At 43.2% G+C, this 24,156-nt stretch overlaps 1 protein-coding gene across 1 annotated transcript; it reads left to right on the top strand.

Moving 5' to 3' along the window:
- Positions 1 to 1,550: 1,550 nt before the first annotated feature.
- On the top strand, positions 1,551 to 17,106 carry LOC121566827 (14-3-3 protein zeta-like). The gene is made up of 6 exons (XM_045210262.1): positions 1,551 to 1,656; positions 2,551 to 3,013; positions 13,918 to 14,041; positions 15,823 to 15,986; positions 16,251 to 16,346; positions 16,708 to 17,106. The coding sequence occupies exons 2-6, from the start codon at positions 2,720 to 2,722 to the stop codon at positions 16,765 to 16,767; spliced, it is 738 nt and encodes a 245-aa protein (XP_045066197.1). The 5' UTR covers positions 1,551 to 1,656; positions 2,551 to 2,719; the 3' UTR covers positions 16,768 to 17,106.
- The last annotated feature ends 7,050 nt before the right edge of the window (positions 17,107 to 24,156 follow it).

Genomic DNA, 24,156 nt, shown 5'->3' on the forward strand with positions numbered 1-24,156 from the left:
TGGATTATATAGATGCTGAATGTGTGTGAGATCAGAGATATTACAAAAAGGAGGAGATAGGAATCCCATTAGTCAATCAATTGGAGGAACATATAAAGCCCCACCCAGCAGACTGTCGACTAATCGTGTTCACGTTGTCATGGTGCGTCACACGGTTGCTAAGCTAATTATCACGCAAACCCTTCTCAAAGTCAGGGTATGATGCTGCTTTCAAAACAAAAAAATGTCCGACTTCCGACCTCAGTGCGTTCAAGACAACTGGGAACTCGAGAGAAAAAAACGATCTCTGACTGGGAAAAATCATTTTGAACTGTCATCCAACTCTGAATTCCAAGTCGGCAACGATTGGCCTCTTCCTAAAGCTCTGACTTTCTGACGTCATGATTTGACTTCATAGTTTTTCAGAGTTCCCAGTTGTCTTGAAAGCACCATTAGTCGAGAAACCTGACTATTTTCCTCGAAAGTAAGTAATGTCACGATTCCAAAGCTATATGATGTTACAGAGAACAAGTTAATTATCTCACATCTCGGAAAATATTTTAATGTTGTACTTCTTGTTGACGAAATTCATGCTAATTTTGGGTTTTTGAGCTAGCACCCAATTCACTCCTTGGAGGAGAGCTCTCCTTGTCCCAGAATCGCTCAGAATGCACTGTGTGGCCCATTGACTATGCATGGGCAACGTACACAATGGCCGTAAATACTATTCCAAAGGAGTTTCACATCTCCTCAAAAGTATCTCTGGTGGAATGCACTGCGGTGTATTGAGAGAAATAGTAATGGCATGTTTTTGTAGGCACCAACTCCACCAGGGTTTGTTGGACAAAGCCTATGAGGAAAATTAATGGCTCTTTTGGATAAACACCGAAAATAAGGTCTGTGGTAAACACAGGCTTAGGAGATCTTATATGTCTTGTTCTATGAGATAATCTTCATCACCTAACTTCATTTTTGTTAATTTTGAAGAATTTATGTAATCATAAAAAAGACATAAATCACAAAGGCTTCATAATTCATAAAGGTCAGGTCATGTTAACTGATTGTTAATATCTCATAGAACAAAACGTTTATGATCTCCTAAACATATGTGAACCTCAGACCTTATTTTCGGCGTTTATTCCAAAACCCTATTCTTTCCCTATTAATTTTTCCCATAGGAATGGCTGAACGAACCAGAGGTAACTTATTTCCGGGTTTTAGGACTACAAACTGGCGATCTCTATGGGTGTGATGAGGAGGGGGTTGGATATATATGGTAATGATGACGTCTCCTCTCTTGCTTTAAATGGATGAGTTCGTTTTGCATGACCCGGTGCCCCGAGTAAGTGGCGAGTTCATTTAAGATCCAATGGAATGGTCTAAAATGTACCTACTCCGCTAACTGGGGCACCGGGTCATGCAAAACAAATTCTCCCATTGGCGGAAACCCAGTGGGCTCAAAAAGCCCGCCTTCTTTCCCCGCGCTATCATCCTATTAGTTGATATTTTGAAACGTGAAGGGTTGATCCGATTCAAAGACGGGTTCTCATAGGGCTATTGTTTCGTTGGACACGCCCTTTGGCCAGTTTGGTTGAAGGCGTAGATTTTTTTCCGCTGCCTGAAGCTCAAAGCGTATCTACTCGGAGTGGCGGATCGGAACCACCTAGCTAACTAAAGGTAGGGAAATATAGCTTCTTCTTTATATCTTGGAAATTAATGTGTAGCTAGGTTACTATATTTAAGATATAGTTCGATTGTTCCAATCTTGTAAGGAAATGTAAACTGTCTATCTATGGCTAGTTAGCTTACGGTGTGTGGTGTGGTTGCCACTGCGGTCCAGCCAGTGGTTCAGAAAAATTATTCGGTGTCGCGCTATTTACTGCAGCCAGACAGCCATCTAGCTAACAAGTTAACGTTCGCTTGTTAGGCAATCACATTTGGATATTGGGCAAACCATCACACTTGCTGTAAATGTAAGTCGCTCTGGATAAGAGCGTCTGCTAAATGACTAAAATGTAAATGAGATGGCAGAAGTTGTAACATTAGGATATATTAAACAAGTCAAGTGAATTACAACATATCCGTCGAACAATTTTACTAGTACAGTATAACTGTAACGTTAGTTAGAAGAGGAACGTTAGTTACGTTGCTTTAGCCAGCTAGTTAGCAGACTATATCTGCCTGGCTAGCCTCAGCTGCAGATAGTTGGCAAACGTTAACTAACAAATTGGTAGCATACGTTTAAAAAGTATTAAAGTTACTGTAGTATTGGGGAAGCGGGAAGGTTACACAACATTGTCTGGCTAGTGTCATTTCACCGAACTGTGTCGCTCACGACCATGAGTGACTGAGTTGACAGTGAGTTGGCTTGACGCTGGGAGTGAAAGCTGTGTGCCGTAGTCGGAGTAGGTGTCAAGCCAGGGCTGTTTCCCAGCTAGCTAATGTTATATTAACAAGTCAACTATTTAATGTATTTGTTTTTGTAAAAGGTTAACTAACCAACCAACTTCATCATTACAGTTGTGTGCATGCAGTCACCATCCTAAACGATCATCTCATTTTCCTCCCCAGGTGTCCCTGTCTGGATAACATACCTGTACCTCCATTCACCTGTCCAACGATTAGAAATAACTATCGTTCTAAACGATCTATCCCCACATCTTTGTCCCCTTCCTTCCCCTCTCTTGGGACTGTATTTGAAACTGCGAGTGACAGTTTGAACATCAAATAACACATAAATATGGAGAAAACGGAGCTGATTCAGAAAGCCAAGCTGGCGGAGCAGGCTGAGCGTTACGACGACATGGCTTCGTCCATGAAGGAGGTAACTGAAAAGGGGGCTGAGCTGTCGTGCGAGGAGAGGAATCTTCTCTCAGTCGCCTACAAGAACGTTGTCGGGGCCCGGAGGTCCGCATGGCGGGTCATCTCCGCAATCGAGCAGAAGACCGAGGGCAGCGACAAAAAGCTTCCGATGGTCAAGGAGTACCGGGATAAGGTGGAGACCGAGTTACGAGACATCTGCAACGATGTATTGGTGAGTTAATGTTTTTCTGCCAGCCAGAATGAGTGGGCATGTATGGCTTTGAGAGAACCAGATTTGATTTACCCAGTTCACCTTCTCTGGTGGAAATTGAGGACACACTGTCTGCGACGACCACAAGAAAACATGTCTGAGCCTGGGGGCTCAGCACAAGCAATAAATGGGGTCACTCGTGATATAAAAAGCTTCTTGATAGATATATAGATATATAGAATCACCAACAAATCCTCACTGTTTCTGTGAGGCTGAGGAGAGCAAAAGCTGTCATCCATTTTATTCTTTGGAAATTAGATGATGATTTGGTTGAGTCTGTATCCTCCCTCTGTATGACAATAATATCTTTACTAGTAGTGCACAATAGAGCAGTCCTATAAGTCCTTTGTTTGCTGTATTGCATTAGTGGAAACCAAGACAGACTGTTCTCCGAGCGGGTCTGCCGGTTTTGACTAGCAGAAGTTACTTTTCGTAGCAGGTTAGAACTTAAGCAGCAGGTTAGGAGAATTAACATGGCAGGTTAAAATGCAAAAATTGTCTCAGACGATCTAGCTAAAACTTGCCCTGGGAACAGTCTTGGTTTCCACTAATGCGATGCTGCCTCTCATTCATGGACTTTAACATTGCGGTGCTTCTATTGGTGTGATGTTCATCTGAAACTATGCAGAAAGGCTGCACCAATTGATTATCTGAGCCGCAGTGGAATGACCTCCCCTTTCCACTGCTGCTCACAATCAATACAGTGCATTCAGAAAGTATTCAGACCCCTTGACTTTTTCTCATTTTGTTACGTTACATCCTCATTCAAACATGGTTTAAATTGCTTTAACCCCCTCAATCTACACATAATACTCCATAATGACAAAGCAAAAACACATTTCTTTTTTTTGCACAAAAAATAAGAAATAAAAAAACGTATCACATTTACATAAGTATTCAGACCCTTTACTCAGTACTTTGTTGAAGCACCTTTGGCAGCAATTACAGCCTTGAGTCTTCTTGGGTATGACACTACAAGCTTGGCGCACCTGTACGTTTCTCCTCAAGCTCTGTCAGGTTGGATGGGGAGTGTTGCTGCACAGCAATTTTCAGGTCTCTCCAGAGATGTTCGATCGGGTTCCAGTCCTGGCTCTGGCTGGGTCACTCGAGGACATTCAGAGACTTGTCCCAAAGCCACTCCTGCGTTGTCTTGGCTGTGCGCTTAGGGTCGTTGTCCTGTTGGAAGTTGAACTTTTGCCCCAGTCTGAGGTCCTGAGCGCTCTGGAGCAGGTTTTCATCAAGGATATCTCTTTACTTTGCTCCGTTCATCTTTCCCTCGGTCCTGACTAGTCTCCCAGTCCCTGCCGCTGAAAAACACCCCCACAGCATGATGCTGCCACCACCATGCTTTACCGTAGAGATGGTGCCAGGTTTCCTCCAGACGTGACGCTTGGCATTCAGGCCAAAGAGTTCAATCTTGGTTTCATCAGACCAGATAGTCTTGTTTCTCATGGTCTGAGAGTCCTTTAGGTGCCTTTTGGCAAACTCCAAGTGGGCTGTCATGTGCGTTTTACTGAGGAGTAGCTTCCGTCTGGCCACTCTACCATAAAGATCTGATTGGTGGAGTGTAGCAGAGATGGTTGTCAGTTTGGCCGGGCGGCCAGCTCTAGGAAGAGTCTTGGTGGTTCCAAACTTCTTCCATTTAAAAATGATGGAGGCCACTGTGTTCTTGGGGACCTTCAATGCTGCAGAATTTTTTGGGGTACCCTTCCCCAGAACTGTGCCTCGACACAATCCTTTCTCGGAGTGCTACTGCCAATTCCTTCGACCTAATGGCTTGGTTTTTTCTCTGACATGCACTGTCAACTGTGGGACCTTTTTAATATAGACAGGTGTGTGCCTTTCCAAATCATGTCCAATCAATTGAATTCATCACAGGTGGACTCCAATCAAGATGTAGAAACATCTCAAGGATGATCAGTGGAAACAGGAAGCACCTGAGCTCAATTTCGAGTCTCATAGCAAAGGGTCTGAATACTTATGTAAAGAAGGAATTTCTGTTTATTTTTAATACATTTTCACTTTGTCATTATGGGGTATTGTGTGTAGATTGAAGATTCCATTTTAGAATAAGGCTGTGATGTAGCACAATGTGGAAAAAGTGAAGGGGTGTGAATACTTTCCGAATGCACTGTATGTGTTGCAGGGCAGGCACTGGCCGTAAAGGCAGGCAGCACCTCTTTCCTTCCTCTTTAAATTTCACTGAATAGTTTATTAGGGTTGTCAACAGAACAGTCAGACATTCTGAGTCAAAGGGCATGGCAAATGTCCACATAATAATGGGCTCTACTTGGTAGACTGATGTTTTGTTGGATTGGCTGCTTGACTTTGATATGCCAGATCAAATGATGCAGAACAGCAGTATGTGAACTGGGCCTCCGGTGGGGATGTTGGAGCATCTAGACAAGTTACGATAATACTAAGCAGTTGTATTGGACTTGTTGTGGTACAGCACCGCCATAATCCTGTCGCTACATTTTAAAGAATCTGTGACCCCTGCCCACCTACCCTTTTTTTTTTCAATCGAAGGCCATTTTATTTTTGGTTTTGTACTGGAAGGTTCTTAGTTGTTCTTTACATTTCCTGTCCCTCAGTTCTTTGTTATCCAGAATGGCTGTTTCTGCATCCCAAATGGCACACTATTCAAGCCCATATAGGGCTCTGGTAAAAAGTAGTGGATAGGGTGCCATTTGAGACAGAATCCTAGTGTTGGCTGGAAGTTGCCTGACCCGTTTGCATTGCTGTCTTATCTACTGTCACTCTGGGAGAGTTTATTGTTGCACCTGTCTGCAGGGCTTGAGTGGGTGTGGCCGCGGTGAGAGACGGCACCTGTAATCTCTCTTAGATTACGTGCTGTTGCCACAGCCCCCTAATGTTCATCCACTTTAACAGACACGGTTTAACACCAAGGTGTGCTGATACTATGGGCTGAATGGCAAAGAAGGCTAATTTACTTGGAATTCTTCATGCTGCTGGAGTGGCCAGTTTATCCACTGGAGCATGATTTACTCTTGTAATCATAGCTGCCTACCTGCCCCCCGTCCGACGGGTAGATATGGATAGAAAAGAGCAGAAGCTCTTGAGTTATCCGACCAGGCCCCAGTCATAGCAGAAGACTCATGCAACACCCTGGGTGGTGTCTCTGTCAACTGCATTCTTGACATACTCACCTAAAGCTTAAAACAAGACTGAGTTTGTCTCATTAGTAGTGCATGACCGTCCCATTTTTCTCACTGTATTCAGCTTGTGTGTGTGTGTGTAGTACTACTCTCTATTGTTAACTACTCAACCAGCTCAATAACCCTCTGTGTAATGCGTCACCGTCATGCTTTAAATAGGGCAGATATATTAGTGCTGTTGGCATATGAAGATATGCTTGTGCGAAGCTTAGCTGTATTTTTCAGTTTATCCCTCCGAACAGCGTGGACTGCGTCCCTAATGGCACCCTATTCTCTATATAGTGCACTTCTTTTGGCCAGGGCCGATGAGGCTCTGTACAGAGGTAATGCACTATGTAGGGAATAGGATACCATTTGGGACGCAGACCCAGGGTCCCAAAGGAAAGGGGGCAGATCGGTTCTAAAAGCCTGGCTAGTCTACTTTAGAACAACCTAATGCACATCCTCAACACTCCCAGAGGAAGAATTCTATAATGTGGAAATGGACTACCTCACCACTAAAGCCACATGTATTGCAGTCTGTCTGGCGCTCTGTCTGTAGTGACATTTGGGGGTGGGCATTAACACTCATTGGTTTCCTGTCAAAAAGGGAACATGTATGGCAGTGTCTTCATTCAACAGGCTGTGTCTGAGACCTTTGACATATAGCAAGGGAGACACTAGCCCTGAGCACATGTTGGTCTTTTACAGTTGTCCTCAATTGTGGAGTACACACTTAATTCTAGGTGTTTGGTGATGGAGGAAAAGCTCAGTTATTGTATTGCATCTCTTGTAGATCAGGCTTAGATCAAGCACCCTGGTGGATTAAAGCCGATTACCAGTAATCCAGACGGGTCCATCTATTCCAGTGTTTCCCAACTCCAGTCCTCCAGTAGTACACATTTCTGTTGTAGCCCTGGACAAGCGCACCTGATTCAACTTGTCAACTAATTATCAAGCCCTCAATGAGTTGAATCAGGTGAGTTTGTCTGGGGCTACAATAAAATGTGTGATGTTGGGGGTACTCTAAGACTGGAGTTGGGAAGCATTGCTCTAGTCTTTACACCCTTTTGATCTGGGCTGTGATAGGGGGTGTCAGGCTGTTCATCGAGGCAATCCAAGCTCTCATCCACACAGGCCCTAAACTTAACCGACATACACTGAGTGTACAAAACCATTAGAACACCTGCTCTTTCCATGACATAGACTGACCAGGTGAATCCAGGTGAAAGCTATGATCCCTTATTGATGTCACTTGTTAAATTGACTTCAATCAGTGTAGATGAAAGGGAGGAGACAGGTTAAAGAAGGATTTTTAAGCCTTGAGACAATTGAGGCATGGATTGTGTATGTGTGCCGTTCAGAGGGTGAATGGGCAAGACAAAATATTTAAGTGCCTTTTTGAATGGGATATGGTAGTAGGTAGTAGGTGCCAGGTGCACCGGTATGTGTCAAGAACTGAACACTGCTGGGCTTTTCACACTCAACAGTTTCCCGTGTGTATCAAGAATGGTCCACCACCCAAAGAACATCCAGCCAACTTGACACAACTGTGGGAAGCATTGGCGTCAACATGGGCCAGCATCCCTGTGGAAAGCTTTCAACACCTTGTGGACTACATGCCCTGACGAATTGAGGCTGTTCTGAGGGGGGGGTGCAACTCAATATTAGAAAGGTGTTCCTAATGTTTGGTATACTCAGTGCATATGGCGTGCAGAGCTGTGGTCAAGTGGGTAATACTCTCGGCACAAGCCACATGTACACGCCTCCCCACTGGAGACCAGGGTTCAATCCCCGTCTTCAGCCTATGTCTCCCTTCTATAGCTACACCTGTCAAATAAAAAACAAAAAAATCAAATTTAAATAAGAACGACACATAATCATCATCCTGCTGTGTCACTTCCTGTCCTCTGTGTATAGGAAGCTGTAACCCTGACAGACTCGGATGTTCATTGAGGATGTAGCCTAGTGTGCAGGCTCAACGCTGAGCTAGCGCACACACTGGCTGAGCAGCATCTGGGTGCTCTAATTCTGCACTGGCCATCTGTTCGAGTGCTCTGCTCTACACAGGGCCCCTCTGGGCTAGTGACTTCATGCTCCAGCCTCGTATTACATAATAAGTATGTATGTTATTACGTACTCTAGGTAGTATGTACACGCAGGGATAGTGAAATGTGTGCCTCGTCACGTTATCACACATCGGTTACAGTAGGTGATTTGTATTGCCAGTCTGTCTGTGCTGTCACGCCAACTCATTGTCATGCCATGTTTGGCTTGACAATTTCAGCAATACACGTGGTAAAGATGTCAATGGAATTTGACCAAAACAATGACAACGCCAGCCAAGCGTCCCCCCCCTGTGGGGGATAAATCCAGAATCTCCTCATCACCGTCCATCAAATTAGCCTACATTTAGTTATTGTTTGTCTATTTCACACAATGTTGGGGTACAAATCGGAGTATAATGCTTGTTTAGATGTCAACCCCAATACATGTTCATGTCATCGTCACCAATCAACTGCATTAGCCTACACTTAAAAACGCCTTCAACTACCACCACTGATTTCTATATGCTAGCTTTGTTACCAGCTTATACGAACGGGAGTTAGCATTTAGCAGACATTTTTTCTAAACCCGAAAAGGACAACTTCTTCTAAGTATTATACAGCAAAAACAGCCAATCCAAATGGGATTTTATTAACCACCTTGTGGGCCTGTTATCATGACGGATTTGACTAATATCCATACTCAGCTTTTTTTGACTGGGCGCCAATGACTGCCTCCTTCTATCCCCCCCACGTTCTGCGTTCCAATGATCTCTTTACCACATGCATGGAGTTGGCACCAGCACAAACAGATCTGGGACCAGGCTGGATTTGTGTAACCTACGGTAAGCTGCTCATGAACCTATACAAACCCATAAGGATACTGACTTGACCAATGTTTATAATGACTGCATAATATGCTGCTGCTGATACTGGAGAATCTGTTATGCTCAATGGGACTGGTAGCATTTTGTTTTTCTCTGTGCTACTGCAAGTGATGCTGTTCGTTTGCTCTCGTCACCATGAATAACGGGGATATGCCATCTGCTTTGGTCCGATGACCGTCTAAATGTAGCTAGACTATGAAATGACTCAAGCTCAGTGGTCACAGTATGGCACTACAGCGTCATCCACTTTCACCTTATTTCACATGCTCCTGCTGCTTGGTTGTTCAGGTGCATAGAGAGGTCAGTGACTCACACTTGTTGTATAGAGGGAAAGCCAATATTAGGTAAGTGTTAGGGTTGACCACATGACAGGGCCCAGTGCTCTGTTGGAATGGCTGTGTCCCAAATGGCACCCTATGCCCTTTATAGTGCCCTAGTGCGCCATATAGAGAATAGGGTGCCATTTGGGACGTATACTGAATGTCTGAGCACCTGTTTGTTGGGAGGCGGTAGGGAGGTGTACACATTCCTCCCCTCATTATCTGTGAAGGTTGCTGGTGACAATAGGGAGAGAAAATATTGATTCTGTCCTGATTCCCACCCTCCCTCCAGGGATAAGGTCAAACTGGCAGAAATAGTCTACGTCCCAAATGGCCCCCCTATTCCCTACATAGTGCACTATTTTTTTGATCCTGGTCAAAAGTAGTGAACTAAATAGGAAATAGTGTCATTTTAAGAAAATGTATTTAACCTTTATTTAACTAGGCAAGTCAGTTAAGAACAAATTCTTATTTACAATGACGGCCTACCCTGGCCAAATCCTCCCCTAACCCTGATGATGCTGGGCCAAGGGCCAATTGTGCGCCGCCCTATGGGACTCCCGATCACAGCCAGTTGTGATACAGCCCGGGATCGAACCCGGGTCTGTAGTGACGCCTCTAGCACTGCTATGCAGTGCCTTAGACCGCTGTGCCACTCGGTCCCCTGAAATTTGGGACAGAGCCATAGAGGATGGCAGCAGAGAAATTATAGAATTGGTGTATAATTCAATAAGTCTTGACCCAGCATGTTCATTTGAGGAGTCGATAAGTGAGCTCTCCACTAGAACTGTCAGGCCTGATTATGAGGTTTTTATTTTGCCTATTAAAATGTTCAGTTAGAGGTGCTGAATCATGCCATGAGCCTTTGAGGAGAGGGACCTCGGCTTCATTGGCCTGCTACTAACACACACACACACACTTGCTGTGCGTGCACACACCTGTTCAGCGCTGAGGATAGAGGAGTGCCTCTCTAAGGATGTTTGTGGTGATGATGCCACTCAGAGGAAATGGCGGCCGGTTCAGCCCATTTCCTGGGTTTGCTGTGCGGCTGAAGTGCGTGCATGTGTCAGCAAGTGACATCTCAGAACAAGCAGCAGTTAAGCTGTACAGTTAAAGGGATACTTCAGGATTTTGGCAATGAGGCCCTTTTATCTACTTCCCAGAGTCAGATGAACTCATGAATACCATTTGTATGTCTCTGTGTGCAGTTTGAAGGAAGTTGCCAATTAACGCTAGCAATTGCGCTAGCGCTAGTTAGCAACTTCCTTCAAACTGTATGCAGACTTCTTTCAAACTGCAAGATATCCACAAGGCTCTAAGGAATTGCGTAGGCATACGTCTGTACCGCCATTTGGTTTGTTCAGTCATTGATTTTTGTTTTGTTTTTGTAGTTGCTGGGACTTAGCATTAGTGTGTTATTGGTGAATGCACCAATTTGTAAGTCGCTCTGGATAAGAGCGTCTGCTAAATGACGTAAATGGAAATGGAAGTAGATAAAGGGCCTCATTGCCAAAATCCCAAAGTATCTCCCCTCGGTCTGTGCATATCTACAACAGTAGTATGATGTAGGTGTAATGAGGGCGGCAGGTAGCGTAGCGGTTAGAGCATTGGGCCAGTAACTGAAATTAACATAAACACGTTTAGCATCTCTGGGCTTTTACGCATTGCCTACAAGCCACTGATGCAGACCTCGAACATCCACATTTTAAAAAGTCTGTTTAATATAGCTTACACCATCACAATAAATCCATTATTTATTTTAGGCAGGTATAAAGAAACATGATATGAAGAAAATGTAGCCTATTTCAGAAGAACATGACTCGACCTTCGCCTCTTGTCTTTTACCCCCTTTTTCGATCTTGTCTCATCGCTGTAATTCGCCAACAGGCGAAGGTCGAGTCATGCGTCCTCCAAAACATGACCCCGCCTAACCGCGCTTCTTAACACCCACCCCGCTTAACCCAGAAGCCAGCTGCACAAATGTGTCGGCAGAAACACCGCTCAACTGACGGCCGAGGTCAGCCTGCAGGCGCCCGGCCCACCACAAGGAGTCACTAGAGCGCGATGAGCCATGTAAAGCCCCCCTGGCCAAACCCGGCCAATTGTGCACCGCCCTATGGGATTCCCGGGCACAGCCTGGGATCGAACCCGGGTCTGTTGTGACGCCTTAGACCGCTGCGCCACTCGGGAGGCTCTAGAATAGCATATTCTAAGTCGTCCTTATGTTAGGCCCTGATCTGGCTATGCCATATGGCTGTGGGTTACACTAGTTCATTTAGCAGACAAGATTTGCCTGTAATGTTGAGATGTGTCTGTTACTTGAACTCTGTGAAGCATTTATTTGGGCTGCAATTTCTGAGGCTGGTAACTCTAATGAACTTATCCTCTGCAGCAGAGGTAACTCTGGGTCTTTCTTTCCTGTGGTGGTCCTCATGAAAGCCAGTTTCATCATAGCGCTTGATGGTTTTTGTGACTGCACTTGAAGAAACTTTCAAAGTTCTTGAAATGTTCCGAATTGACTGACCTTCATGTCTTAAAGTAATGATGGACTGTCGTTTCTCTTTGCTTATTTGAGCTGTTCTTGCCATAATATGGACTTGGTCTTTTACCAAATAGGGCTATCTTTTGTATACCACCCCTACCTTGTCACAACACAACTGATTGGCTCAAACACATTAAGAAGGAAATACATTTCACAAATTGAAATTTAAGAAGGCACACCTGTTAATTGAAATGCATTCCAGGTGACTACCTCATGAAGCTGGTTGAGAGAATGCCAAGAATGTGCACACTTTCTTGGTTACACATGATTCCATATGTGTTATGTTATAGTTTTGATGTCTTCACTATTATTCTACAATATTGAAAATAGTACAAATTAGTAGGTGTGTCAACTTTTGACTGGTACTGTATGTGTGAAATTAGTTTTGATTTAGAATGGGCCATTTATCATGCACCTGTCGGAACAGGGACAGTGGAAAAAAGACATCTGTATGCACTTGAATAGCGAGTGGAGGGCGCTTTTCCCGCGGTTCATTTTCATGCCAGCCAGATAGAGCGCAGTTTTGGAGAAGCCTAGTTACCGTGACTCAACAGTCACATGGAATTTGACTGTGGTCATGACTCGTGACTGCCAGTGTGGCTGTAAGTACGGTCACCGTAACAGCCCTGCCTGTACGTCAGTGCTGTCACCGTGCGTCTCACCCAGGCTGTCAGATTGTCGTCATGCCGACCTGATAATCAGGTATTAGAGAGCCAGCAATAACGGCAGCCTGTAGTTGGGATCACCTTCACTCAAGCCTTTCACTGGGTTATCTCTGTGCCGCCGCATCTTTCACTGCGTTATCTGGGTTCGCCCACTACACAGATTAAACACAAGGGATGTCATTGTAATTCCTCCCTGCCTCCCTCCTTGGGACTGAATATTGGCCTCACCATGCTGTAGTACTGACCTCCACAGATGCAGGGAGCAGATAACAGCTTACCACACGTGTAGTCTTAGAGCCAGTTAGTGCTGTCATGCCAACTCCCTGTCACTCATTGCCATGCCAAACACGATTGACTCGACAATGACAATTATGGAGTAGACGAGCACAAATGTATGTGGGACCAGGCTACCTACCACACGTGGTCTCTAGGCAGGACTCTGTCTACCGCTGTAAGCCGCATGCTCTTATTAAGAGGAAGTAGACGATTGTTCAGATTACACAGGAAGCTGGTTGTAGAGTGCTCATTCTTTCGTACCAGTATAATGTGCGTGTAAATGCAACCACAACCTGTTTGTGTGTTACACCCACAATCTGAGGCAACGGATAAGTCAATAAAGTACAGCTACGATAATGAATAGGGTTTCGTCCCAAATGGCACCCTATTCCCTTTAGAGTGCACTACTTTTGACCAGTTCTGGGAATAGGGTGCTATTTGGGACTCATTCAATGTTTTTATATGCGAGACAGCCATGTAGAGTGTTTTGGTGTGTTTACGAGAATGTAACTCCAAAGAATCTTTAACCCGAGTCATCCTGCAACACTGGCCAAAGGAAGGAGTCCATCACATTTATGGGTGGGACAAAAAAGTTATTGCTCTTATTTTTTCTTTTTTGTAAATGATATTTTCTCTTGCTGAAGAAGCACTCCCTCTCTGGACGCCACAGTATTTTCCCTCTCCTCTTCAAAGCAGGTCATATTAATGAAAAATATACCATTTTTTTCTTGAAGTTTCTTCCAATTATTTTCTCCCTCCAATTTGAATTATTGAACTGTGGCCTGTCTTGGAATCCAGTCTGTGTACAAAATGAGATGGAATACGTCCCAAATGGCACCCTTTTCCCTATATAGTGCACTAATTTTGACCAGGGCCCAAGTGCACTATGTAAGGAAGGGGTGCTATTTGAGACTCAGACATGGAGTTCTTCACATTAATGTTAACTCTCCTCCTGTCGGTTTTCTCCCTCAGGGTCTGCTGAGCAAATATTTGATTGAAAACGCTCCTAATGCGGAGAGCAAAGTGTTCTATTTGAAGATGAAGGGAGACTACTACAGATACCTGGCTGAGGTGGCCTCCGGAGACGACAAGAAGGGTAAGTACTGGGCTGCTGGACTGATCAGTCTACGTACCAAATGGCACCCTATTCCATATAGTGCACTACTTTCGAACATGGTCCATGTCCTAAATGGCACCCTATTCCCTATATAGTGCACTACTTTTGACCAGGGGCCCTGGTCAAAAGTAGTGCACTATATAGGGAATAGGGTGGCATTTGGGACTCCGGTTAAATTTGGGACTAGATATAGGGGTGGGGGGAGGGATTGATAGTTACATATATTATATCGATATTTGACTCAAAGTATTGATTTTTATTTTTGGCTACTGTAGGCAGCGTTAACTAGTGCTAGTCTGCTGTACCTGCACTAAAACTCTGGGATTTTTCATCCTATAGCTTGTTCTCCATCTTCTTTTTAAATAGTGAGCCAACATGTTTTCAGCACTTTTATTTCCCTGACTGATCAAAACAAGTTTTCTCTTGTCTCTCTGCAGCAGACATGTAGTGAGCAATATGTTTGGAACATCAAATCGCAATAAAATCGTAGTATCGATTCTAATCGCAATGCAGATCATATCAGCACCTAAGTATCGTGATAATATCGTATCCTGAGGTCCCTGTCAATTCCCAGCCCTAGCTGCCACTGGCCTCCCTGTCCCTCCCTTTAACTGGAGCCAGGAGTTCACAGTGGATGAAAGACTCAATCATAAACTGCGTTGTAGTAGAAAGGATTACGGGGGCTTATAAGGTTGTAGTCTGACCATGAAAGGAAATGAAATGATTATGTTGTAGAGCAGACAGTATACCAGGGAGGACAGCAGCTCTGCGTCCCAAATGGCACCCTATTCCCTTTAGTGCACTAACTTTGACCAAAGCCCTGGACCCTGGTCAACCGTAGTGTACTAGATAGGAAATAAATAGGGTGCCATTTGGGATGCTCACCAGTTATCTTTTGTTTGTTGATATTGTTTTGTTGTCAGACAGTATGTGTTGATAAGACATCTGGTTTTGTTCTCCTGATTCCCCTCAAATCATTATAGACCTTGGAGGTATTTAACAAGCATTTACTCAAGCATGCATCTCCCTCTGAGAAAAACAATATAAATACATTCTGTGGGTTGGAGCTCCATCCAGACGTCTAGCTTAAGGGGATGCAAGCTTGTTGATTTTATTGCAGGCTGAGTAAGTTTGGGCTCTGAACGTGGTGATGGGTGTATGAATGTTCCCTCCCTGCTGCCCTGGGGGTCTCTTCCCTCCCTCCCACCCCAACTGAAGATGGAGGGGGTTGAAACTGGGAAGGGAGGATGTGTCTCTGTCTGGCACTAGCTACAAATTAACAGTTGAAATGTAGGCCTAGTCAGTTAGTAGCATAACGCTTGCTGGCTTATTTTGGCAGCCAGGCCAGGCACTCCACATGGATCATATCAGGGGATTCTTTTGTACTTTGTTTTTCTTGATGCCACGGCACTATTTGTATCTTTTGGTGCTCAACAAAGGATATTTATAAGCCCATTATCTCATATAGGCCTAGCTCTCAGAAACACTTACAGATAGGCTGACAGGGAAAGTGACTCCATTTGCAGCAGTGATCGATACCTAGAGGCATAGTATGACTTCCTGACCAAAGTCACATTTTACAAAGGTTGTGAAATGAAACCGAGACAATGGTTTCGTCCCAAATTGCTTTTGAGCGTATGGGCCTTGGTGAAATGTAGTGTGCTATATAAGGAATAGGGTGCCATTTGGGATGTAGAGAATGTTTTTAGAGTCGGAGCTCTGTCTTAATGTTTCCTTCTTACTCCCCTCCTCTCCCACAGGGACGATATCCAACTCTCAAGACTCTTACCAGGAGGCGTTTGACATCAGCAAGAAGGAGATGCAGCCCACTCACCCCATCCGCCTGGGCCTGGCCCTCAACTTCTCTGTCTTCTTCTACGAGATCCTCAACTCCCCAGAGAAGGCCTGCTCACTGGCCAAACAGGTCAGGATGATAAAACGACACAGAAGCCCACACTGGCGGTGTCCCAAATGGCACCATATTCCCTATATAGTGCTTTCTTTTGACCAGGACCTGTATGGCTCTGGTCAAAAGAAGTGCACTATATAGGGAATACGGTGCCATTAATGGGGTGTACTATACAGGGACACAGAGCTGTATTATATTCCCTCTCTTTCTCTCTCCACCTTTCATCTCCTTGTTCATATGCATATATCAACCATTTATTATTTGTGTGTGTGCTCGCAGGCCTTTGATGACGCCATCGCCGAGCTCGACACGCTGAGCGAAGACTCGTACAAAGACAGCACCCTCATCATGCAGCTGCTTAGAGACAACCTCACAGTAAGTTCCCTCCTGCCTCCCTCCACCGAGCGACATGATTGGATACTTCAGCAACACATCCCACCCACATCCATTCACCCACACACACAGGCACTGTGACTGCAACCCCCTCTAGTGTGTGTGCATCTTAGTTTAGTGTTTTAATCTCAAGCAGGAGGCAGTGCCATTTGTGAATGATTAGCTATGAAATAGGGGTTTGAAATTATTTGACCAAAGTGGAGCACAGGTATAATATACCATTTAGCTTTACTTTTATCCAAAGTGACTTACAATACACTGAGTGCATACATTTTTAGTCTGTGACTTCTGAAATGCTGATGGTCAGTCCATTGTTAATGGTGTTTTGTCTTGTGTGTTTCAGCTATGGACATCTGACAACGCAGCAGATGAGCCAGAGGCTGGAGAGGAAGGAGAGAACTGAGATGCTCCTCGTCCTTCCTCGCCAAGAAAAATAATACATAATGGAAAATTAGAAAAAAAACATATTTTACACGTCTTCATTCCTTATTGTTCCACTTGAAATTATTCTAGTAATGAACGCCCGTCGTTACCATGGAGCTGTCAGTGTGTGGGAAATGTCAATCATTTTTGTTTTCACCATGACTCAGCTTTTTGGTATGAAGAAAAGCTCAATTAATTTAAAGTAAATAATATCGCCATTCCTGAATTTGTGTTTGTCCCGGCCTTCCTGATGTGCAGTTTCTGCTGCAGAAAAGTATTTGCTTCACTTTAACATCAACATTAACTGTCTGTTCAACATGACAATATAGGATGTATGTGTATGTTCACTCCCGGACGTATTTATTTGGACAGTGGTGCTAAAACTTTTAATTTGGCTCTATACTCTAGCATTTTGGATTTGAGATCAAATGTTTTTTGAGGCAACAGTACAGAATGTCCCTTTTTTCTTTTTGAGGGCGTTTTCATACATATCCGTTTTACCGTTTAGAAATTAATGTACCTTATGTATTTAGTCCCCCCATTTGAAGGTGTCATAGGTATTTGGGCAAAATCACTTATAGCGTTACATTTAGTCAAAGTTTAGTATTTGGTGTCATATTCCTAGCATGCAGTGACTACATCAAGCTTGTGACTCTACAAACATGTCTTTATGCATTTGCAATTATTTTGGTTGTGTTTCGGATCATTTTGTGCCCAATAGAAATGAATGGTAAATAATGTATTGTCATTTTGTAGTCCCTGTTATTGTAAATAAGAGTAGAATATGTTTCTGAACACTTTTACATTAATGTTGATGCTATCATGATTACGGAATAATCATGAATGAATTGTTAATAATGATTAGTGAGAAAGTTACAGATGCACAAAGATCATGCCCCCAAAACATGCTAACCTCTCACCATTACCAATAACAGTGGAGGTTAGGATTTTCTTGTGGGTATGATATTTATGCATCTGTAACTTTCTCACTCATCATTATTCATGATTATCTGTAATCATGGTATCATCCACATTAATGTAGAAGTGTTCAGACACATTCTGTTCTATTCTTACTTACAATAAAAGTGACTACAAAATTACACTACATTATTTACCATTCATTTCTATTGGGCACAACATAATCTCAAACACAACCAAAATAAACTGCAAATGCATCCAACCAATTTGTAGTCATTGCGTGCTGGGAATATGGGACCAAATACTAAACTTTTGACTACATTTAATACACTATAAATGAATTTGGCCAATTACGTATGACACCTTAAAATTGGAGGACTAGATGCATCAAGTGCTTTCATTTCTAAATGATATAACAGATATGTATGAAAATACCCTCAGATAAAAGGTGGCATTCTGTACTGTCGCCTAATATGAAACATTTTATTTCCAATCCAAAATGCTGGAGTGAAGAGCCAAATTAAAAGTTTGAGCTTCACTGTCCAAATAAATATGTAGGGGAGTGTGTGTGTGTGTCCCCAGAAAGATCTGTTTAGTACATTTTGAAAGGCCATTTGCAAACGGCGAGCATGGAGCAGCCTGGGCATATGGTGGGGGAGGGAAAGACATGTCAAGCTGACCCAAATTTGACAGGTATTCTGGCGTGCCTCCACTGTTTGGTCTTCCAAAAAGGTTGCAAGGTAGTTGCATCTGCCAACACCTGCTGGACTGTGTAAGCCAACCTGTCATATTGGGTTTGTCCCAAATGGCACCCTATTCCCTTTTATTATGCACTACTTTTGACCAGAGCCCTCGTCAAACGTAGTGTACTATAAAGGGAATAGGGTGCTATTTGGGATGCAGATTGTATGGTAACTTGAACACTCCTGCTACCTGTATTGTATGAAGCCGCTGAGGCTGTCCAGCCAGTGGATGCATCCCTATTACCTATATAGTGCACTACTTTGGGGCCCTGGACAAAAGTAGTACACTATATAGGTGCTATTTGGGATGCAGCCTGTCAGCAGAGCCAGTGCTATACATGGGCTCTTGTAACAAGGTCTCTCTCTTTCGAAGGTCACAAAACACTCCTTCATAGTTATTATATTATTCAACATTGAGGTGACCATTTTGTTACTTTTTAGCATGTCTGACAGTTAAAAAGTGGCACTTTATAAAGACACACAAAAAAATAAGTAATGCATGCCCATTTTTCTATGTACACTGGAATGGGAATCAATATTGCATACACAGTCCCATTTTGTTTTTGCTCAGTACTTTTCATTGCAGGTTTGTGCACGTTCGAGGGTGTTTGGTTTGTCTAGTGATTGTCTTTAGAGTTTCCGACCACTTGTGTTTTTGCTAACCATTGATTGTAGTCCCCAAAGCCTTGTGAAAATGTGTAATGCCCTATGTAACATTAATAAAAAAGACATTTTATAAACCATACATTTGTGAGAATACATTTGTTAGATTTTTTATGTATTTAGTAACCTTTTAACACCATGGAAACCCATTGAGACCAGGGTCTCATTTCCAATGGTGCCCTGAGAACAACCGTTCAAACAATGTGAGCGACAATTCAAGCACGATAACTACAAAATTAGTTACATTTCAAATAAATTGTTACATTCAAAAGGGCAGTAGAAACAAATATATACAATAAATCGAAACAAGGGCAGTTTTCATTGGACCAATTTCTTTACCAGAACCCTACAATCACCTTTTGGGACCAAATAATCCAGTTTTAGAGTGACCTGAAGGTCATTCCAGGACTGAGGGACGTAGTAACTGAAAGCGGTCTTCCCTAACGCAGAGGAGACCTGCGGATCCTCTAGAACCAACCAATCTTGAGAGTGAGTCATATAGTTACTAGATTTCCAATTTACAAGTGAGATGAGGTAGTATGGGAGTTTCTGGAGATGTGCTTTATATATGAAAAATAGCCAATGTTGGGCCCTTCTGGTAGTCAGATACATTTAAACTCTGTTTCACAATTCCTGACATTTAATCCTAGTAAAAATTCCCTGTCTTAGGTCAGTTAGGATCAACACTTTATTTTAAGAATGTGAAATGTCAGAATAATAGTAGAGAGAATGATTTATTTCCGCTTTTATTTCTTTCATCACATTCCCAGTGGGTCAGAAGTTTACATACACTCAAGTAGTATTTGGGAGCATTGCCTTTAAATTGTTTACCTTTGGTCAAACGTTTTGGGTAGCCTTCCACAAGCTTCCCACAATAAGTTGGGTGAATTTTGGCCCATTCCTCCTGACAGAGCTGGTGTAACTGAGTCAGGTTTGTAGGCCTCCTTGCTCGCACACGCTTTTTCAGTTCTGCCCACACATTTTCTATAGGATTGAGGTCAGGGCTTTGTGATGGCCACTCCAATACCTTGACTTTATTGTCCTTAAGCCATTTTGCCACAACTTTGGAAGTATGCTTGGGGTCATTGTCCATTTGGAAGACCCATTTGCGACCAAGCTTTAACTTCCTGACTGATGTCTTGAGATGTTGCTTCAATATATCCACATAATTTTCCTTCCTCATGATGCCATCTATTTTGTGAAGTGCAACAGTCCCTCCTGCAGCAAAGCACCCCCACAGCATGATGCTGCCACCCCCGTGCTTCACGGTTGGGATGGTGTTCTTTGGCTTGCAAGCAGCCCCCTTTTTCCTCCAAACATAACGATGGTCATTATGGCCAAACAGTTCTATTTTTGTTTCATCAGACCAGAGGACATTTCTCCAAAAAGTATGATCATTGTCCCCATGTGCAGTTGCAAACCGTAGTCTGGCTTTTTTATGGCGGATTTGGAGCAGTGGCTTCTTCCTTGCTGAGCGGCCTTTCAGGTTATGTCGATATAGGACTCGTTTTTACTGTGGATATAGATACTTTTGTACCTGTTTCCTCCAGCATCATCACAAGGTCCTTTGCTGTTGTTCTGGGATTGATTTGCACTTTTCGCACCAATGTACGTTCATCTCTAGGAGACAGAACGCGTCTCCTTCCTGAGCGGTATGACGGCTGCGTGGTCCCATGGTGTTTATACTTGCGTACTATTGTTTGTACAGATGAACGTGGTACCTTCAGGCGTTTGGAAATTGCTCCCAAGGATGAACCAGACTTGTGGAGGTCTACAATTTTCTTTCTGAGGTCTTGGCTGATTTCTTTTGATTTTCCCATGATGTCAAGCAAAGAGGCACTGAGTCTGAAGGTAGGCCTTGAAATACATCCCCAGGTACACCTCCAATTGACTCAAATGATGTCAATTAGCCTATCAGAAGCTTCTAAAGCCATGACATCATTTTCTGGAATTTTCCGAGCTGTTTAAAGGCACAGTCAACTTACTGTATATAAACTTCTGACCCACTGGAATTGTGAAACAGTGAATTATAAGTGAAATAATCTGTCTGTAAACAATTGTTAGAAAGATTACTTGTGTCATGCACAAAGTAGATGTCCTAACCGACTTGCCAAAACTATAGTTTGTTAACAAGAAATTTGTGGAGTGGTTGAAAAATGAGTTTTAATGACTCCAACCTAAGTGTAGTCGTGGTCAAACGTTTTGAGAATTACACAAATAGTAATTTTCACAAAGTCTGCTGCCTCAGTTTTGATGATGGCAATTTGCATATACTCCAGAATGTCATGAAGAGTGATCAGATGAATTGCAATTAACTGCAAAGTCCCTCTTTGCCATGAAAATGAACTTAATCCCAAAAAAACATTTCCACTGCATTTCAGCCCTGACACAAAAGGACCAGCTGCCATCATTAACACAGGTGAGAGTGTTGACGAGGACAAGGCTGGAGATCACTCTGTCATGCTGATTGAGTTAGAATTTAGCTTTAAAAGGAGGGTGGTGCTTGAAATCCTTGTTCTTCCTCTGTTAACCATGGTTACCTGCAAGGAAACACGTGCCGTCATCATTGCTTTGCACAAAAAGGGCTTCACAGGCAAGGATATTGCTGCTAGTAAGATTGCACCTAAATCAACCATTTATCGGATCATCAAGCACTTCAAGGAGAGAGGTTCAATTGTTGTGAAGAAGGCATCAGGGCGCCCAAGAAGTCCAGCAAGCGCCAGGACCATCTCCTAAAGTTGATTCAGCTGCAGGATCGGGGCACCACCAGTGCAGAGCTTGCTCAGGAATGGCAGCAGGCAGGTGTGAGTGCATCTGCATACACAGTGAGGCGAAGACTTTTGGAGGATGGCCTGGTGTCAAGAAGGGCAGCAAAGAAGCCACTTCTCTCCAGGAAAAACATCAGGGACAGACTGATATTCTGCAAAAGGTACAGGGATTGGACTGCTGAGGACTGGGGTAAAGTCATTTTCTCTGATGAATCCCCTTTCCGATTGTTTGGGGCATCCGGAAAACACCTTGTCCGCAGAAGACAAGGTGAGCGCTACCATCAGTCCTGTGTCATGCCAACAGTAAAGCATCCTGAGACCATTCATGTGTGGGGTTGCTTCTCAGCCAAGGGAGTGCGCACACTCACAATTTTGCCTAAGAACACAGCCATGAATAAAGAATGGTACCACACACATCCTCCGAGAGCAACTTCTCCCAACCATCCAAGAACAGTTTGGTGACGACCAATGCCTTTTCCAGCATGATGGAGCACCTTGCCATAAGGCAAAAGTATAGCTAAGTGGCTCTGGGAACAAAATATCGAAATTTTGGGTCCATGGCCAGGAAATTCCCCAGACCTTAATCCCATTGAGAACTTGTGGTCGATCCTCAAGAGGCAGGTGGACAAACAAAAACCCACAAATTCTGACAAACTCCAAGCATTGATTATGCAACAATGGGCTGCCATCAGTCAGGATGTGGCCCAGAAGTTAATTGACAGCATGCCAGGGCGGATTGCAGAGGTCTTGAAAAAGAAGGGTCAACACTCCAAGTATTGACTCTTTGCATTAACTTAATGTAATTGTCAATAAAAGCCTTTGACACTTATGGAATGCTTGTAATTATACTTCAGTATACCATAGTAACATCTGGCAAAAATATCTCATAACACTGAAGCAGCGAACTTTGTGAAGACCAATACATGTGTCATTCTCAAAACGTTTGACCACGACTGTAAACTTCCGACTTCAACTGTATATCAACGTGCTCGGTCATCTCAACATTACCTGTGATGCTCTGTGCATACAACTAAGGTAAGTACGGAGGTACTGAAGGTTAAATCTTAATATAACATTATGACTTCACGCTGTAAGTGTCCTTGGGTAGTTTTAGAAGTGCAAAAACAATTTATCAATGTTACTAGTTTTGTTCTTTGTTTTTGTACTGCTTTTTACTGGTGAACTGATTTTTTTATTCTATATTGCTTGTTTTTGAAGCGTCTGTATTAGTCTTGCTCATATTAATTCATTTCTGGGAGATGACCATTGTGTTATCATTGCATTGTCATTACATAGTAATTACTGTGTACTAATACATTAATTTATTTTTCCTTTCATACTAGAACCACACACATAGACTCTCACTATTTCATATTCCATCACTTTGCAATGTACATCTGTCAATAAACTACCCTGTGCGTGTTCATCCCCTGTGAGGGTTCATCCCCTGTGAGGTTGCCTTATTCCCTCTGACCAGGGCAGGTGTCAGTGGCCACAGACCAGCAAACAGGAGCGTCTCCCTCACAGTTGGATTAAACATGTGTTGTTCCTTATTTTTATTAAATAACATACAAGTTATGAAAAGCAGAAGAAAACTATATGTTCTACTTAGCACCTGTTTCCCTAAGAGTGTACAACCATAACCCACTCTCAATTGCAATTCAGTTCCTGTGATGTGTTGTGATGTGTTTAGTGTGTTGCTGTAATTATGTAATTTGTCATAGTTTGTCAAATGTGTTTTGTTAAATTAAAATAATTATTTAAATACAATTTCTAGTGGTATATTTCTCTTTCAAATCCTTCTAGTGGTATATTTGTCTTTGAAAGTTTATTCAAGTGGGGTCGCAAAAACCATCAAGCGCTATGATGAAACTGGCTCTCATGAGGACCGCCACAGGAAAGGAAGACCCAGAGTTACCTCTGCTGCACGGGATAAGTTCATTAGAGTTACCATCCTCAGAAATTGCAGCCCAAATAAATGCTTCACATAGTTCAAGTAACAGACACATCTCAACATCAACTGTTCAGAGGAGACTGCATGAATCAGGACTTCATGGTCGAATTGCTGCAAAGAAACCACTACTAAAGGACACCAATAATCAGAAGAGACTTGCTTGGGTCAAGAAACATGAGCAATGGACATTAGACAGGTGGAAATCTGTCCTTTGGTCTGATGAGTCCAAATGTGATTTTTTGGTTCCAACCGCTGTGTCTTTGTGAGACGCAGAGTAGGTGAACGGATGATCTCCGCATGTGGGGTTCCCACTGTGAAGCATG

The sequence above is a fragment of the Coregonus clupeaformis genome, chromosome 33 (assembly GCF_020615455.1).
Source record: "Coregonus clupeaformis isolate EN_2021a chromosome 33, ASM2061545v1, whole genome shotgun sequence".
Taxonomy (NCBI): Eukaryota; Metazoa; Chordata; class Actinopteri; order Salmoniformes; family Salmonidae; genus Coregonus; species Coregonus clupeaformis.